The following is a 19,628-nucleotide window of genomic DNA, read 5'->3' on the forward strand; positions in this document are numbered from 1 at the left end:
TCATCCTGGGAAGGTTATTTTTGTGGAAGAAAGATCCTCTGTGGCCCAAAATGTGGAACTTTTAGGGATGGGGAAAGAGCCATTTTACCATAGCTTTACCACTCAGCCCTACGCTTCTGCAGCAAAGGTAGAAAAAACAGATCCACAGAGCAGGAGACATTCCTTTGTAGAAGGGCACTGTGAAAAATCAATAAGAACGTAGACTAGGTTTTAGAACTCCAGGGTCTGGGGGAGGTAATTTTGTCTCCCCCCTTCCTTTTTTTTTTTTTTTTTTTTTTTTTTCCTTCCCTTTTACATGAAACAACACATTTGGCTTTAAAGAAATCAAAGACTTGCCTCTGTTTGTTGTATTTTAAAGTAGCCTTGATGTTCCAATGTTGAGATTCAGAATGACAGATGTCTCTAAATCAATACTACACTTTAGTATTGAACTTCCATTTATAGTCTTTATCACCTATTCATTATTCTCTCTGTCTGCAAAAGTTAATTAAATCTTGCAGTATCCCTCTGAAGTGCCTCTGCTCAATTTTCCAAGAGAGAGAATTAAAGAACGGATTGATGAAGTCTGAAGCTACAGAAAAAAAAAAAATCACGTGGGACTTGTCAGAAGCAAACATGGGTCCTAGGACATACAAACACAGCTGAAAATAAATCCTCAGAGCACTAACCCAAGCCCTTGTCATGTTTTCCTCATAGCCTTGCCCAGCAAGGAGCAGCCTAGGGAGCTGAGGGTGCTGCACTGTCGCCTCCTTCCTACCCCATGGAGCCTCTGGCAGCTGCAACCTCCTGCTGTTTCCTCACTGGGACACCAACTTGGATCTCTCTACTTGACAAAAAAAATCCACAGATATTACAGGAGATTAACTGTTTTTTAGATTTTTGGCTGAAATTAGCTGTTGGGCTCAACCCCATCATTAGAGAAATACTGACTGACAGACCAGCCAGACGATCACGTAAAACTCACGTCCTTATGCAGTAGTGAACAGTGAAATTTCAATTTTTGTGTATTTTTAAGCAGAACTGAACCACTGAATATGCACAGATGTGCTTATGCATAGCTTCCAGGTGAAACTGTTCCCCACCAAGGTCTGTGAGCTGCAGATATGAAATGGTATCCAATAAGCCAAATCCTATGGTGATGTACATCACCAGCAAAGTCAGAATTACGCCCCTCACGACTGCATAAATCAGTTCTAATCAAATTCATTAAAACCAGACTCAATAAACAGCTTGATGAAGAGAAAAGAAAGCTGCTATCTGCTAGAAGGGAACTCCCTCTTAAAATCCAAAACCAACAGCTGGAAGCACATCTGTTCACAACTTGTGCAAAACAGAAAGTCTTCAACACCTCTGCAGAGTTGCACCTGGAACTTTTTTTTTCTTTTTATGGAAGTCATATGTTTGATTTAAACTTATTTACCTTAGTGGATGTGATATTCAGTGAAATCATCAATAAAGTATCTGTTTCTTGAATTTGAGTGTAACATGCTCCTATACTTCATTTGCTTCAGTTGTACTGAAGTGGGACTTATAACTATTTACTATTATTATTACTACTATTGCAGACAATAACAATTTCAGTACTAACTTACTGATAGGCAATAATTACCTATGCTCTAACAACAGGCATAATTTCAAAATGACAAAAACATAAGGCTGGCCTTAGAATTCAGAGGTCCCAGTAAAGACTATTCATCAGCAGCTCTGGAAATTATGATGAACTGAGGGAAGAAACTGGTTTCATACAGTTTTGCAATAAAGGAAAATTGTTTAAAACATGTATGGGACAGCCTTTTCTCCCCACACAAAGCAGATATTTCAAATGTAGTGCCAGCATACAAGAAACTAGCAACATAAAGATGACCAGGACATATAGTCCTCAGTCCTACTCTTAAATGCAGTCTGAAGAGGGATGAATTCTTTCCGTCAAACTTCTCTCATGTGTCCTAGGAGACTCTTTTTATCCTTGCAGCTCCTGCCCTGCTGCAGTGCTGGCTAATACGCATGCAGCTGCAAAGAAGAGGCAGCACCAAGATTCATATTTCTTATCCATGGGGCATTCCAGTATCAAATGAGTGTCTGCCTTGTGTTTTGAAATGTAGATGTTGCTAAGCCAACAGAAGCAATTATTTTTTCCTTGTCCTGCTTGAGATGGAGATGATCCAGACGTCCAGGAATTGCTGGGTCTCTCAGGGTAATCGAGTTTCGCCACTTGCCTTTTAAGCTTGAAGCCCAGCACGGTTTAACCAAGCACTGCTGCTCTTTGCTCTGAAAACACATCTGTTTGGTGGGTTTTAATGGGAGAGCTGAGTAAAGATTCTGCACCACCTTACTCTGGAAGTGTGAAAGCTTTCTGTGTTTTGGTATTCACCACAAATACTTTCTGCAGCATATCATCAAAGGCAAAAATACGGCTTTTAAGATTGAAAAGTATGAGTGAACACTGGCTCAGGGGTGAAAATGCAAAGATATTCTCCCTCTTACGCCTTCCACAGGAAAAAAAAATAAAAAGGTCCCCTTTATTCAGTCTCTCCGGGTCTAAAAGTCCAGTTTTACTGAAAGGGGCATTTCCTCTCCTTCAGGACCTTTGAGCAACTACTAGTTCACTTGCAAAGCCTGGCAGAGGTGAAAGGGGGTGAGGGTGGCACAGGACCTCCCCAAGGAGTTCTTGGCACACCAACTCATGGCAAAGTACCCCTGTGTGAGAGTGATTTAAAGCCCACCCAAGTCCCTTCTCTTTTGTTGTTTTTATGAGCCTCCACTATTTTGTTTAATGGCACGGTATGAAACCTTCTGCCTAGTCCAGTTGAGATGTTTAAGGATGAGACCAATAACCTTTTATAAAATATTAAGTGGGAATTCCTGGAAGCAGAAGAAATGTGGCATTTCCTCTCTGTGCAGAACGTATGTACTGAGATGCTGTCATTTGCCATCAGGGCAGTTTTAGTCATCAGGCTGAAGCAATGCTAGTAAATGTTTGAAACTTGCAATTTTGAATATTTTTGAAGATGTTTGTGCTGTGGGTTTTTGTTCTCTACACTGGAACAGAAAGCCTAAATTCAGCAAGGTTTGCCAAAAATAAATTGAGAAAAATTATTTTGGCTGCATCAAAGTACTCTTTGTTAATTTTATTGTTTTATCTCCTCTTTCTTAGCTCTAATTATAATGTACAACTATAAAATATTGTTTAAAAAGGTACACAATCAAACCAAAGAATTCTGCTGAAATGCTTAATACTGATATTTTGTCAAGCAAAATTTCCCCCAACTGTCCTGTTCCTGTAGAGAAACACTATCAGAAACTCCTATTTTCTTTATTAGTTGTAACATAAATTCAGAAGATCAAATAATTAAAAAAAAACACCAGGAAGTTTTAAAACAGAACCCCTATGTCTTCCAGGTTTAGAGTAAATATACAACGTTATGAAGTGATGTTTTTGCGACTGACCTACTTGGGGTTTACCAGCTTAGTTCTGATATGGGTAACATGAGGCAGTAGCTGGCCAGTGAGAGATTCATTTCTCAGAAGGGAGAGTTTGGATGGATTTGGTCAAAAGACAGGAGGCAAATGTTAACATTCTCCCTAAGCTGTCCTGACCACAACTGCACTTTGCTGGCTTCTCACTCTAAACACTCCTTCCATTAGGCTGCTGGGATGTGGTAAACACAGAGCCAGTCCAATCTGACTTGTTCTAACAAATTTTTTGGATGAGTTTTTCAGTTATTGAATTGCGAAGATTTTGGTTTCTGAAACAAATAATTAGCATATTTAAGGCATCACTGAGGAAGCTGTGATAGTGGTTTATCATCCAACACTGAGGGCACACCTCATCCAGGAGATACGAAGCCCTGAGACAGATTCTATTTGTAAACCACACAGGATGAGGTTTATCAGGTTACCCATAACCCAGCCCTCCATGCTACCTGCACACACAATAGACAGGAATTTAAAATTTAAATAGATCAGTAAAACTGTAGCATTTAATGTCAACATTCAGACAAAACAAACCTCTGCTTTGCCCAGGACCTGATGTGATGCAGACATACTTAATATAGCTCTGCTGATATGTTTGCCTCATAAAAATGAAAAAGCATCTGTGAGACGGCTGTCTGTCACTGAAGAAGCCTCCAGTCCCACCAGCAAGCAGGGTGTGAAGTCAAAGCAAGGTCATTTCCTAAATTAGAGCATAAGAAAAAGCCTTGGTCTTTCACTGTTACCAACAGGCTCATTGAAGCTTTGAAATCAGCAAGTCACACAAACAACAACAAAAAAGGCTGATTTATTGTTTTCTCCTTTGAGAAGAGAAACACAGTACTCAAACAATTGTGAATTGATTTGCAGCCTGGACTCCACTACCGTATACGGAGTGTTGTGGAAGGTATGACTAAGTTCAGAGAGTTTCTGGGTGAAATCATGGTCCTAAAACAGTCAATAGTAAAACTGCTGTTGACACTAATAGGATCTCACCATCTACATCTCAGTCCCTATATACGGCTCTAAATATATATGTAGCTGCTGGTGCTCTAAAAGAATACCTAACCGAAAAGGAAATTTTTTCCCCCTATGTTACTGAGTAACTGCCAAAAGCTAAACAAAAACGGCTCTGAGCAATGACTACAGGGAGACAGGATGAGAGCAGATAAATATTTAAAGGATATAAACATAGAGAAAAAAGAAGACTTATTTGTCAAAATAAAAGTAAAGAAATGAATATAAATAGGAGGAGGTAAGCGAAACATAAAAGGAGGAAATGTAGACTATGTTGCGCAAACTGTAACTGCATGAACCCCTACGGAGCACAGCAATAGTTTGGGATTGGAACCTCCCTGCTGACACATGTTAAAACAAAACTGAACAGAAAAAGTTAAATAACTATTTAGTAAGAAACCATCCTGCCATGACTGTAGGGGAATGAGATGGCATTTTCCACTATGCGTTACTTTGCTGCAGTGACTGCACCTCAATAAAGGGCATCTTAAAAAAAAAAAAAAAAATAAAAAAAAAAAAATATATATATATATATAAAAATCAATCAATCAATCAATCAATCAATCTCTAGATTTCATTATTATGCACAAGTGTTTGGAAGGCTGTCTGAAACACAGCATTCACAGCAGGATTAATGGCCACAGCAATATATCAGAACATTCCACTGAAGTGAAAAAATATCAGAAACCAAAAATTCCTATTGGAAATGAACTTGAAAACCCTGTGAATAACCACGAGCAACTTAGTTTCCACACAGTGCTTTTAATTCTGTGGTCTCAGACAGCTTGATCAAGAATCTGATCTCTAAGGCTGTTACCCTGTGGGTGATAGCTGTGAGTAAGGCAGGGGGGTAATGCAGCTCCTCTGGGGCCACCCAGCCCCGTGACCACACCCTGTGACCGTCCTTCCAGTGACTGCTAGCAAATCACACCTCACACAGAGTGCAAACTTTCAGGCTTTCTCAAAACTTTGCTTTGGAAGTTGCTTGCTTTGTGCTGGGAACACCATGTAAAAACAAAAATACAAAACAGTGCTTCTAAATGTACAGTTGAAATATTTCCTTCTTATGATAATTTACAGGGATCAAGATAGTACCTAGCTGTATGACACTGACATTTTACATTACAGAGCTTATTATATCCATAATGAAACTAAATTTGAACAGATAAGCCTTGACAAAACTTATACAGAAGATAACTATTAAAAGGATATCAACATGTAGGACCAAGTTTTATTTATCAAAATAAAAGGAAAGAGAGGAATATAAATAGAAGATATGTGAAACAGTAAAAGAGGAAATGTAGGCTCTCCTTCAGCAGAAAAGTCAATTCTGAGTTTAGAGAGTTGATGAAGACAATTTCCACTAAACGGCAACTATGTCATAGCCCAAAGAAAGAGCTGAAAGATGACCAGGGAAACAGTACCACTGTCTGAAGAATTCAGGCTTTGCCCGAATTTACAGAAATAATCTACTACTGCTGAGAAAATGTCAGTTAAATTACTGTGCCATGGAAACCTTTTGAGTGTGTCAATTACTATCTCATGCAGACAGAAAGTGCTTTAGAGAAAATAGAAAGGAGAGGTTGCCATTGATGCTGATTGCTTCATCTTGGAGCAAGCACCACAAGGAAGCTGAAACTGACATGTGCGACCTCCATGAAGAATGTGAAAACAGAGAATAATTTTCCTTCTGTAGAAACAAATCCCAGATGGTAGTCTCCCACAACACGTCACCTAACTTATATGGAGAGCCAGCTAAGCACTAGCACACCTCCAGGAACAGTTGTGAGCAGAACTCCTGGCCAGATGTTTGGTGAAGGTCTACAAGCGATCCAGCTGCAGTGTAATGAGGAAAACCATTACCAGCACAACTGATCCCCTATCCTCTGCTGTCACTGACTTACAGCATTGACCTCACTGTTAATCTGTCCTCACACTTGAAAGGAAATAAGATTTTTCTGCTATGTTATAGGAACCAATAAAAGCAGTTGGATGCAACTCCCAGAAGATGCTTAGGGGTTTGGTTTCCAACCAACCACAAATGCACTGCAGTTGCAGGCAGCTGAACTTGGTTAAACGGCAATTATCCTGGCTGTTACAAATGGTGCAACTTACACAGTGAACAGAACAAACAAATGCTTGGCATACAGATAATGGATTTGTACCACAGCCAAAGACTTGCAGAGTCCATCAGAGAGGTTAAAAATCCCAGGGATATTTAGCTATTGTATTTTCAATTTAGCTTCCCACTACGGCTACAAACTTATTCAAAAGCAGAGTTGATTCATAGTTCTGACTATTTCAAATAATCAATGTATTATACAGAAGACACATTTCCAAACAATTTCTTCATTTGGAATCTTTAGACATTAAATTCCATAATGCAATAGACTGCACTTCAGTGAGGAGGGGTGTTAATAACATCTCCATTAATATCTGACTGTTACTCCTCCAAAGGGCAGTGAGCACTGTGGAATACAGGCTGGCATAATTGGGTTGGCAGAGGAGCAGCAGTAAGGGGAGCTGGTTTGTGTTCATGAAGCAGGCTGGCAGCAGAAATGTGAGCACAGCCCAAGTCTTCTAATTCCTAAACTGAGATACCAGCTCCCATACTAGACACAGCCTGCCATGAAAGAACAGACTACATGACATAATTCAAAGGAGATGAAGACTAAGAGCATCTGAGCCTGTACTGGCCAAAAGAGCAATTTTTCTCTTCCTTCGCAGCCTTGTGGTACCAACAGCAAGTTCTTGTACGTCAGGCAGGATTAAAAGACTTCCAGGGGTTCATTCATGTGCTGCACAGCTGACATGGGCAGCAGGGGAGGTAAAACAGTGACCAGTGTTTTCTTGTCACTGGTAAAGCTCAGCTGGCCTGGGAACATCCTGTCCACTGATAATATGCTTAATTCTTGAAATAAACACATGGGAGAAGGAGTGTGGAGGTTGACAGCTGCAGGTAACCACCCTCCAGAAATCCTCACTCCATCATGGACTCACAGAATATGCTGAGTTGGAAGGGACCCATAAGGATCATCAAGACCAACTCCTGGCCTTGCACAGGATACCCCAAGAATGACACCATTTTACAAATCCATCTACCCAAGGGCTAGCTTTTTCTAGGAACTTTGAATGGGACTCTCCAAAGAAACAAACATCTTGACAATCTGACCACTCTTCTGTCTTTGCAGCAAGACATTTCTACCAGTTTAATTACACCCCCTGAATTTTCAATAATCTTTGTGGTAGAGCAGGATTACCTCTGTTCTGTCATAACAAAGCACCCACAGAGGACCTGAAAGATAGGACATGCAGTCAGAGCAGGTAATGTCACCTCTGACTTACCTAGTATATAGCTAAATCTTCTCAAATGAGTATCTAGGAAAAATGAACACTGAGGAAGGAAAGGAACATCAAAGATTCTCAGCCTACAGAAGATGGAAGCTGAGCACAGCAAACTTCAAGATGCTGAAGGAAACCGCAAAGAGGAAACTGTTCTCGAGAAGATGATTTAACAGCCTCAGCTGTGGCAAGGCAAACACTGGACAGATGTTAGGAAGCATTTTGTAACAGTACAGTGATAGAGACAGTTGAAGAATGAGTTAGACGAACATCTGTGAGAAATGCTACAAAAGCATCACTGTACCACCCTAGGTCAGGGATGGGCCGTAGGACTTCAGGTGCCCTCCAGGTGATGTCTCAATAGCAGTGCAAGGCACAGGGTACCCTCCAAGAGTGCCACACCACTGGGTTTACCTGGCACAGATCTAGGAAACTACACAAGGCCTGCTTCCAAAGCAGAACCACTGAGCCTCTGTGACTGTCCTGAAGTCCAGCTAGTCCTCATTCCCAGGCTCCAGGACTGGGCAGAGCACTGTACACAGCCAGCAGTGACAGTCTCATTTTGGACTCACTCTTTTAGCTGAAGCTTCACGTCAGTCTTCATAGATCTGATCCAATTAAACTAAACTATGTGTTTCTCTCCTGTCTCTGCTTTCCAGCTAGTGTTGGTGAGGGGCACGAGGGCTCACAAAGGCCATTTCATCTCCCAGTCCTTTCTGGTTAATGATTATTAGATGCCCAAGCTAGAGCTAATTGTTATATTTTGAGTATGTTTATAGAAGAAAGTGGAGTAAGGGAACTGTTATAAGAACAGATTGAAACCACTAAGAACAATGGCCAGCACCTGGACTTGGCATCAATCAATCACGAAGCAGGGGACCTTGGATCGTGCCAGAGGGTCACAGAGACCTGATGAAGACTCTCCTGACTTCATCCTTTGAGACCACTGACCCAATTCAAGGGAAGAACTGTGCACACGTGAAGGACTGATAGCCTCATTTTAATACAGAGCGGGGATGGGCGGTGCTGGGGTTATGCGTATGTATTGTGTGTAAGATCTTGGAAAATAAATAGAGGGCAAATAACCTTGTTCGGGGCGGCCACGCCTTTCAGAGATGACTCCCGTGCCGCACACGGGTGAATAAACATACCACTTTCTAACTTTAATTAGTTAGAGGGACTTTGTCCGTGACTATATCAGTTTTTAACAACTCAGGAACAACCATCCATGTAATCTCTCCATTCCTGAATCCACAGCAAAAACAAGTAACAGCAATCTGCCACTCAACAATAAAAAATATCAAATGTGATCTTTTCTGTAAAACAGTAACCAATTTGGGAGTAACTTCAAATATCTGTTATTAGATACACAATGCAATTAATGATAAAAATAATAGTCCAATGGAAACCAAGCTATAGTGCAACTCCTGATCAAGTCTATGACGGAGAGTTTGAAGGATGACTTCGGGTCTGAAAACCTTTTAATAGTGGTACCTACAGGAGCTGCAGTTTCAAGTGTCTCCATTGAAGGTTATTCACCGTGGCAAGTACAGACACCAATTGAAACTTTGAAGAGGTAAATGGCAAATTGACTGAAAATTATAAGATGATTTGAAAAATTGCTTTCTACTATCAGAAACGCTGTAAGTATGATGAACTAATAATTCCTGAAAAAAATAAAACCCAAAAAAAACCCCAACAAACCAGCTACCATTCTTGTACTGTCTGGAATAGCCAGGGGGCAAATGCAACCTACATGAGCTGCTCCAGTTTCTTATACTGAAAAAGTCATTCTTTCTGTATTTCACTGACAGAAGAGTGACTCAACAAGCATTTAGAACAAACTTATATAATATGATCACAGGCAAAGAACTTATATTCTGCCAAAGAAATCAGCAGGTTTTTTCAGTGCTTTTGTTCTCTTGACTTCAGATTTGAATCACCTTTGTGCTCTCTAGAGAATCATCACATGAAAACCTGAATAATGCAACCTTCAGATGCTGCAAAGGCCCATGGAACTGCTCAAGGATTAGAAGTCCAGGGTGTGGGCACCTTAACCTAGCAAAAAGATGGAAAAATTTAAGACAGCTCTGTGCTATACCTTGTGAAAAACACAAACATGGACGCACTCAATGTCTTCAGAGCAAAGCCTGAAACTTTGGCTTAAAGCTATGGGTGCACTAATGAGCAGTGTGGTTCCAATCTGTGGAAAACAGCAGTGTGTGCTGTGACCTGAGGTTGTCCCACTCTTTATGTTGCACTTTGGGGCCATGACCTGAATGGCCATGAGGGGCTGGAGGGCACTGGGTGGGCTCCTAGTGAGTTTCATCAGGAGGGAACTCTGTGTGCCCCAAAACCATTGTGCTTGGCAAACCAAGGCACAGCAAAGGAAGATGACTGGAAGAATTCCTTCAAAAGCTCAGTCAAACCCAAGCACCAAAGCTATTGGATGCTAGGACACCCACCACAGTTTCTGCTGCTGAACTGCTCATGAAGAAAGCTGGAGTTTGCTTCTGAGTCCTGTCCTGTGTGCTCTCTGGGGAGAATAAAACAAAGCTGTTCCAGGCAGCAGCACACTACGTGGCTGAAGCTGCTTTCCAAGTGAACATACAACTGTGCAGGGAGCACTAATACGGTATTATTGTACCAGCAGAGTTATACTGGAAGAAATGTGTGGACAGGATAGGACTAGAGAATATTGTCACATTTACCTACAGCAAAAATCAAAAGCACAGCAATGTGTGCTTGTATCTGAATCAATCTGTTTGAATGACAGGGAGAAAGACAGGGAGGTTGATTTTAATCTTTTACCAACATTTAGGCAAAGACTTAATAATTCTGCCCGGCTTTGGGCAACAGGAAGAACCTGCTGTTCAGCAATGTGAGCAGCATTTTTAAAAGAAACACAGAACCAGTCAGACTGGAAGAGACATCTGGGATCAGAGTCCAAACTATGACTGAACACCACCTTGTCAGTTAGACCATGGCATTCAGTCCCACATCCAGTGTTATTCCGTGAAGAAATTCTTCCTAATGTCCAACTTAAACCTCCCCAAGTGTAGATTAAGACTATGTTCTCTCATCCTGTCACTAGCTGCTAGGAAGAAGAGGCCAACCCCTCACTACCTTTAAAGTGGTTGTAGAGAGTGATAAGGTCACCCTTGAACGTCCTTTTTCTCCAGGTCAAACATCCCCGGCTCCCACAGCAGCTTCTCCTAGGACTTGTGCCCCAGACACTTCACCAGCTTTGTTGCCCCTGTCTTGGACCCTGTACAGAACTCAAGAGCCAACATTTTCACAAAGAGAAAGCTCAATTTTCTTTGGCAGTTAGGAAAACCCCTAAGGAACAACAGGTTTTTGTGTAAAAATAAATGAGCCAAAATATTCCCTTGCTACAAAATGGAGAGCATTTTTAACATTCAGCGTTCATTTCTTTAATGCTTTAGCAGTGGGAATTCTTCTGCCTCCTAACAGGATCTTCACAATGCACTCAGCGTTGTGAAGACACCATAATTTGATCAGGACTTCATACAATGCAAACTCCCACATGGTTTGAATAAAACAGATGATATAATCTTTAAGTGATGCGTGTTCAGTTTATATTTATAGGCAAAAGTTTTCCCTTCTCATCCAAATCTGAATCCAAACACTGCACAGAGTCACTAAAGAGTATTAAGTATCTAAACCAGAAGCTACAAGCTCAATGAATACTTTAGCAAATGCTATAGAAACAAACCTCAAGCTATATTTTTTGTTGTTTTTGACCTGTCCAGTCTACTGTATATTCAGGCTAGGACTTGTTATAATATTTACTGACACACAATGAGTTGCCCAAACACAATTCATTTTCCCTATAATGCACAAATACATGTTATTCTCCCCAGTCCATTAGAGTCAGCCTAAGTGAAGCTTCTCTTATGTACTGTACCCTTTCTTCCTTCAGAAAGCAAGCCCTAGGCAAGCTGACCTTTGAGGGGAGAAAGGAATAGGTGTTCTGATGCAAGCAAATTTGCAAAGGCACTGTAAAAACAGCCCAAAAACGACCCCCAAGCACTGGTTGTTCAAGAACTTCTTGGTTTCATTTTCAAAACTCCCACAGAGGAAAGAAAGGTCTGCTTCCTCAGATGACAGCTACTAAATCCAATTTGCTCCTAAACTGTGAGGAAGGTTGGCACTTTCCACAGCACTTCTTGACTCCTAGCCCACACAAAACAGGCATGGGAATGGGCCAGGTCCAGAAGGTGACTCAAAAGCATTGCTGTCTGGTTCAGCACATACTCATTGATCTTTACATTTTAGAGCCACTGGGAAATATACAGAGAAATCAAATATTTTTGCGTTTGTGCACACAGAAGTTGCTATTTCTTTCCAAGACTGAAAAATTAGCGTACGTCTATTCGTGGAGAGGGGTGAGTCTATGTCTCAGCTGGATCTTTAAGGGCACTTCCAGGTCCAGCAATGTTTGTGTTTTTCTGAGCTTAGAGCCCTGACATTTGGAGGGTTACAATTCTCAGACTAAAGAAGCCATGCCAAGGATGCAGAGCAAAAAATTTTCCTCCGAACTGCAGGGCAAGGGTAACTCTGCTGTGGGGTCTGGACTGTCCTGTGGACACGACTTCCCTAGTGAATTTTTCAGAAGCAGGTAATAAGAGGCCCAAGAAGATATAAGAAAATATAGCAGAATACTCTAAGAAAGGATAATAAACCAAAATGTAAATGTTGACTCTAGATGAGTTCCAGGTCCTCTCACCAAACCCAAGGACTGTAAAAAGTTGAAAAAGACACCTTGAAAACCTCGGCACAACGGAGCTAGTTTTACCGGAGGTGAAGACTCTTTCTGAGCCCTGCTTAACATGGTAAAATTATCTACAGTTTCTCATTTTGTTGATGTTTTATTCCTTTCAAACCAGAGGCAAACCACCGGACTTCTGTAACTGATATCTAAACACCACATTTGTTACAGGGAAACTGAGTCACATACAGAGGAAACCTGAAGAAGCCACTTTGGTTGGTGTCCAGCCAAGGAAACCACTGCTACAGTTTTATCAGTGGTTTAGACAGAAATCACACTTCACCTGCTAACATCTAAGTTAGTTGTTCGATTTTGGGTGTAATTGATATTATAAATCCTACATGCCTGACAACACCCAAGCTCTCTGGGAGTCACTAAAGCTGCTCCCACAGTTTACTGCACCTGTAACCACCACACATCAGCAAACCCCTGAGCCTGGTGGCTTAAACTGAGGGGATCATAAGCTGCAAAGCATTTCAGAGGTTCTGACAAAAGAGATTATCATTTCTAAACCCCATAAGCACAAGAAGGTAGATTGCATTCCCAGGGTCAAACAGCTTCCTGTGCCAAGACTTACACACCCTATTGCCAGCCAGATGGGCAGATGCAAATTGCATCCTCGTGATCCGTCACATAACCCTCGCTACATCATCACTGCAATATTTATAAAGTTCACGAGCATTGTCTGTGAATTACAGCTTCAAGCCACCTTCTCTGAGATTGCACGTCTCCTGGAGGAATGGGTCTTAGATTTTCAAGCTCCCTTACATTCCAGCACAGCAACCTGCTGGGGATATATGAGCATTTCACGGGTGCTTAATGAGGCTTACACTGTAACCAATCTAAACAGCTCTCAATCATGGAATTCTGAAGCACATTCAGTAAAGCTGACAGAGCCTAAGACACCTCGAGAGAAACAGTGAATGAATCAGAACGATCAGCTCGCCCTGTTCCTCTGTTCCAGCTTTGCTGGTGAATACCAGACACACATACACACAGGGATAAACACTCCCTGGTTTATTTCTGGTTCCCTCAGATTTACAATGTATTCAGGATGGGCAGTAGACACTCACTATTTAAACTCTGTAAGTGTTTAGATATATAAATCAACTTTATTCGATGTTTTATCTAAAACTCTGATTTTAAAGAAAGAGTATAACAAAGACATGAAAGCAGCATTTTAAGATGGTATTTTAAGAGTACTATTTAATGATATTCTGGAGGGCAAAAGTCTCACTCTTGGAAGGTATTTAAATGCCTAATTATCTTTGAGCATGTAGATGCTTCCAAAAGGGTCTATGTTTGCAAAGGAAGCTATTAAGGTAATGTAATTTAATATACAACATTTGAAAGAGAGATAAGTTACAGTTACACATACATGCAGCCTCAAATCAGAGGTATTGCATATCTGGCACCTAACACAACACATAACATCCTTAAACATTTTGAACAAGGTTTTTCTAAAGTCAATAATTAGGATGAAACACTTATCTAGTTTCTTCAGAAAGCTTCCTGCTTTAAAACCAGATACCCCCAAGCTCCTGAAAAACGAAATAAGGTGCAAAGGAAAGAAACTTATGTGTGATGCTCTCATTTACAACAAAAAGTACCAGTGGCTTTTTCCCTTCCAAGGACGCACGCTGTTACAGCCGCTTATTCAGATATACCCTATGTTTAAAATAAACCTTCATGAGTTTAAGATTAATTTTATTTTCACAAATCTTCGTGCGTACAGCATGTGCCTCTGCAAACTTTTACAATCTAAACTGGAATATTCTGGAGCCTAATTTCCCCCTTCAGAGCAGGAGCGGTCCTGCTGATTAGCAGATCTTTTTCAAGCTCAAATCTACATATGTGATTGATCTACAAAGACTCTTTTGTATCAAAAACCATTTTCGAACTGTAAAAGCTTGAAGAATTCTGCTACTGCTTGCTGTAGCCTTCTTATACCAACCTTTGCTGTTGGTGAAGCTGGGATCATGCTAACAAGGGGCAACTACCCTGGAAAGGGGTAAGAGACAGCAGGCTCACTGGAGTGAGCACCACTTTGTACTTCTGCTTCTTCCTAAACATTACCAGCCAGCCACAGCCACAGTCAGGCTTCCCAAGGTAGGAAATCCCTCATCGGGACCTACTATGGCTGTTCTTCAGAGCAACTTCCACCACTCCTGAAGGTCTCTTAATTATCCAGGTTTTATTTCTTCAGACTGATCCAGGAAAGAAATCAGCTTTGCTATCCCATCTTCTATTTTTTTTTTTTCTGACTTCTCCATTTACATGCTTTGTTCCTTTGTTTCACTAAAGAAAATAAGTGCTATAACATTTAGGGCTGTCTGGCCATTGTCAATAAAATCGGCAAGGAGAGCTCTGACTTTCCTGTTCCATATGTTTTTTTTTGTGTAGAGTACAGGTCAGAAAGCAAAAGCATTCAGAAATTTGTCTTATAGTATGCCTTTTGTCAGCCAATGCTGAACGCAGTGCTAAGATGTACCTGTAACTTTGCTCCCATTGCTTGGCAGGGTAATAAATACTTCACATTGGAGTGACTTCCAGCCTTTTTCAGTGTAGAGAGTCAGTAATATTTCAGCACTCTCACTTAAGAGATGAAATTAAGCTGTCAGAAATACTATCTCTGTGCCAAAAGTTACATGGAGGCTTAAGGACAGCAATCCTCGTTGCTTGTCTCACTCACCCTGTTGCCAATAGGGTTCTGTCTACTCGTGTACTTTGAGCTAAAACAGCTGTCAATTTTAACTTATTTGTAGAAACTGGTGCGGACAAATCAGTTCCTACCCCTGTGCTGCTTATCTTGGGATTAATGGAAAATCCAGAGCTAGCAGGCAGAGGGTAAGTAGTCTGAATGGAGGAGAAATGCAATCCACCAAAATCACAAAGCAGCCTCCATTTTTCGATCTTGTGGCCCACACTTGAGAAAACAATAAAGAGCCATTCTCTGCTATAAAGAACTGCCACAGAACTGCAAAGATGTTCTTGTTCTTGACAGAATAGAAACTTAATGGAACACTTTGGGTACTTTAAAATTGCAACCTAAATTTTGACATTTCCTGAAGTACTGCCACAATAAAGGTCTTTTCTTTTACAGCGGAATCTAATGTTACATATTTCAGCATCAAATATTGAGTAACAATAAAGTGTTTGGGGATGCAAAAAACCAGTCCCCCTTGCCAAAGCTCTTCTTGCTAAACACTCTTCAGAGTTCTACAGAAAAAGAAGGAATACCCAGTTTTCCCTTTTGGTAAATAAACCTTTGTATTGTCAAAAGAAAGAGGAATAAGTTTCTGGTACATCCTGATGTCTGAGGGGTTGCACAGACCTTGCTCAGACACCACCAGAAGATGGTGTTCCTTAGTAGAGAAGACTGACAGTTGAGTTCAGCTCAGTTTGGGCCATTCACGGTCCTGCTCCTGGTTGAGAAATCAGAGAATCACCCTGTCATACACGTGATGTACACAGGCCTGACCTATTACTTTCCATGTCTTATGTCCAGTACTGTTCAAGGGTTTATTTACACTGGGCTGTTCTGCTAGAACAAACATTCTCCTCTAGACTCCAAACAAAAAGATAAGCACGTCAGCGTTGCTTCAAACTCTTGAAAAGCCTTTTTTAGGAGAAAGGACTGTCTCAATGCCTGGTGTGTCTGCTCCCCACTTTAACCAATACTCAGAAGAAGTGATGGTTTCTCCTGACACCATCTGCAGTAGCTCTAACTCTAACTTGCAATTACTGGCAGCTTCATTTGTATTTTGGTTCCCCAAAGCAAGGCATGCTAAAGAAATCTGGATTTTTAAGTGGTCAGAAATATCTGGTCACTTAGTGATTATTCTTCCCATGAGGACAGAAATTCAGACACCACACTGCATTGCACAAACCCCCACTGTCCAAGACAAAGCAAAATATCTGCCCCAGAAAAAAAATGAATGCTCTCCTCTTTATCCGCAAGAAGTGTCAAGCTTTTGAGGGAAAGATCAGAACAGTGCTAGGTCAGGGAAACAAGATGATGACTGCATCCTCCTTACTCTGTGGAGGAACGACCAGAAAAGACTTCAGCTGAGAGTGAATTTACTCTCTTTGCTTTTCAGTTCTGGGCTTAACTACCAACTTCTTTTTTGCCACTCAGCAGGCAGTGGCCCCAGAAGAGAATGACCAGCTTTAAACATCAGTAATTTGGCCCTAGCCTCCTACAGCCCATGAGCTAGGAAACAGCATGATCTAAACAGTCTCAGAATGGCTCCTCACACTTGAAAACATGTTCCCATGGTTTTTCAGGAACATAGTGAGAAGCACCAGCTGGGAAGGCCATTCTACACAGTAGGATCCAGGTTTTACTGCAGCAATATCCTTATTTACTTCAGCAACAGAAAGATAGTGACACTTCAATACAAATTAATATATACCAAAGAGAAGTCCTAAAAATAACACCAAGAAAATAAAGAAAGCGTACAGCTGGGAACCTGCAAACTTGTTTTTCTGCTCCCACACTGTATAGGTAACATTTTTTTGTTATAAAAAATAGCAAGAAAAATAAATTACTACATAGCACAGAAATAGAGACTGCAGCCACTGTCCCAAATCCTTACCTTTCAGAGTTGCCTTCTTAAGTACCTTCATGGCATAAAGCTGGCCTGCATCAGATCCTTTTATCTTCCTGACTAGAAATACCTGTAAAAAGCAAATGGTTTGTATAGATGAGTACTGAATTTCTTCTTACAAGACTTACTGCATTTGACAGGAGAATAGATACTATGGTTCAGGAAATCTAATGAAAATTACTAGCTGAAAGCATTTCATATCTATTTCACCTGCAATTGGTTGAGCTAGCTCTGGAAATTTTCAGTTTTAAGCCTTTACCACCTCTCAAAAAAGCCATTTTCAACATTATTAATTCACTTCATATATTCAGTTAAAGATGGGTGAAACGTTAGAATCAGTGTGCACTATCTCTTCATATTCTGACCAGACTTACACAAAAAAAAAAAAAAAAAAAAAATTATATCTCATTTGTGTCTAGGAATGTGCAGTGTCTTAAAATTATTGCCATCAATTAAATTAAAGAAAAAAATCAATTTGGTGCCATTCATGCCATAAGCCATGAATAGCAATTTACCCAAAATGCAGCTGAAGCAGAAAGCTCATACAGCTTAAAATCTGTTGTTATTATAAAAAAAGACAGTTTTCCTGTTATACTCTATGCTTCATCTTCTGACAGTGTAAAAATTTAATTAAAATAAAATAAAATTTGTAGCTAAACTTGTATTCTTTTTTTGTACTACATGCAAATATTTCTTACATGCCCCTCAGTGCATCTGAGCACTGGAGGGGAAATGAACAATGGGATCAGTGGTTCAGTTTGGTCTTTATAAGACTTTCAGTGTTTTAATAATTGGAAAGAAAATACACAACCCTTTTAGCTGGTTCCCAGGACACACTGTTTGCTGAGGTCAGAAGTACCAGGCAACAGTGTCTCTTTTTTTTTTTTTTCTTTTTTAATTTCAGCACTTTTGTTACTGGACAGAAGCTGATGTAAAGCCAAATGTAAAAATAAAAATATAGTCCCACATACATACAGTTCCATATACTCATTAATATGCAAATTAACAAAGGCTAGGTGAAATTATCTAACTAATGAATGTCTATTTGGATTAAAGATTCCATGGCAATTATTTTATTAATTGCTTATCCAGGAACCATGCAGCTTTATTAACTGTCTCCACGTGAAATATAAAAAGCCAAAAAATAAGGAAGGAGGAAGTACGTCTCCAGCACAATTTTTGGAAGTTGAAAGACTCTTCCTCCTAAAAACTCCTGGTCTGTAAACAGATTAGATTTTCTCAAACCCATTTGACGAAAGGTTTGTGGGAAGGAAGAACAACCTTTATCAGCCTACAGTGGCTGAGGGGGAAAAAAAAAGGTAAATTCTCAATTCTCTCTGAACAACTTCATCAGGACTCTTACATCTGACAGCATCACAGCTGCAACACTTCTGCAACGTGATCTGAGAGGGATTTGCTGAGACTGTCCTCCTCAAGATGTTTCCTGTGCATAGGAGATTTGCACAGTTCCTCAGGTTGCCCAGACCAGCCGAGCTGAAGCACACATTGCTTGATCCCAGCTCCTGCTTCCTACTCTGCTGAACATACAAATACCTCCTGTGCTCACAACTGCAGGAAAAATTGATGAAATCTGGATGCAACAAGTACACGTAAGATTTTCTGAAGTTTTTGTTGCTGTTCACGACAAATTAAGCTCAGCTGCTCCAGCACTAACAGGAAGACTCCTCATTTAGAAGTTTACAGAGAAAAGTTGAGATATTTTTCTGTCCAGGTCAAGTAAAAGATTTAATTTTTGTAATTCATTGAAAAGGAGGAGAAAGTCAAAAGCAAGCCTGTCCAGACACTAGATTTTCATCTGTATTACCTGTTAAAAAAAAAAAAAAAAAAAAAAAAAAAAAAAAAAAAAAAAAATTGGGCTCTTTACCCCAAAAACCCAAACTCTTAAGATAATGGTTTTCAGCAGCACTGCACATAAAACAGCACAGCATACTGTGTCTGCAAAAATACTAGGCTGCAGTTTTAGAAATATCCTGTCTGCCATATAGTCTTGCAAAGCTTGTAATACCCACTTTGCTGTAATAAGCAAAATTATCAATTTACATTACCAGCCACTAGCCAGCTGTTCACCGTAGCATGGGATAGGGCACTTGTCTGCACTCCCTTCAAAAGAGATGAGTCAAGAACACTGTGTTCTATTTCAGAGGACATCAAAATAACCACCAAACCAGAAAGGAACAGAACAAATGAAAAAAGCATGGTATTGCAAAATGATGTCACCTTCCTTATTATTCTTAAATGTAATGCTACACATCATTCTTGAAACCACTGAGTAGCCCTGAAGTGCGTACTTGAAGGGTTATGTCAGCTGGACTATACTAGTCTGCCAGAACAGCAAGTGGCTGAGCATGACTTTGAATTTTCTAGTTTGATCTGTT

At 40.4% G+C, this 19,628-nt stretch overlaps 1 protein-coding gene across 3 annotated transcripts in view; it reads right to left on the reverse strand.

Moving 5' to 3' along the window:
* The window catches only part of RPS6KA2 (ribosomal protein S6 kinase A2), a 292,629-nt gene that overhangs the window by 75,369 nt on the left and 197,632 nt on the right, over nucleotides 1-19,628 (reverse strand). For all 3 annotated transcript variants that reach the window (XM_040059468.2, XM_040059466.2, XM_040059467.2), the window contains one exon: nucleotides 17,221-17,302. In XM_040059468.2, the coding sequence (XP_039915402.1) occupies nucleotides 17,221-17,251 (31 nt within the window). In that variant the 5' untranslated portion in view covers nucleotides 17,252-17,302. The remainder of the gene's footprint in view (nucleotides 1-17,220; nucleotides 17,303-19,628) is intronic.

The sequence above is a fragment of the Hirundo rustica genome, chromosome 3 (genome assembly GCF_015227805.2).
Source record: "Hirundo rustica isolate bHirRus1 chromosome 3, bHirRus1.pri.v3, whole genome shotgun sequence".
NCBI classification, from domain to species: Eukaryota; Metazoa; Chordata; class Aves; order Passeriformes; family Hirundinidae; genus Hirundo; species Hirundo rustica.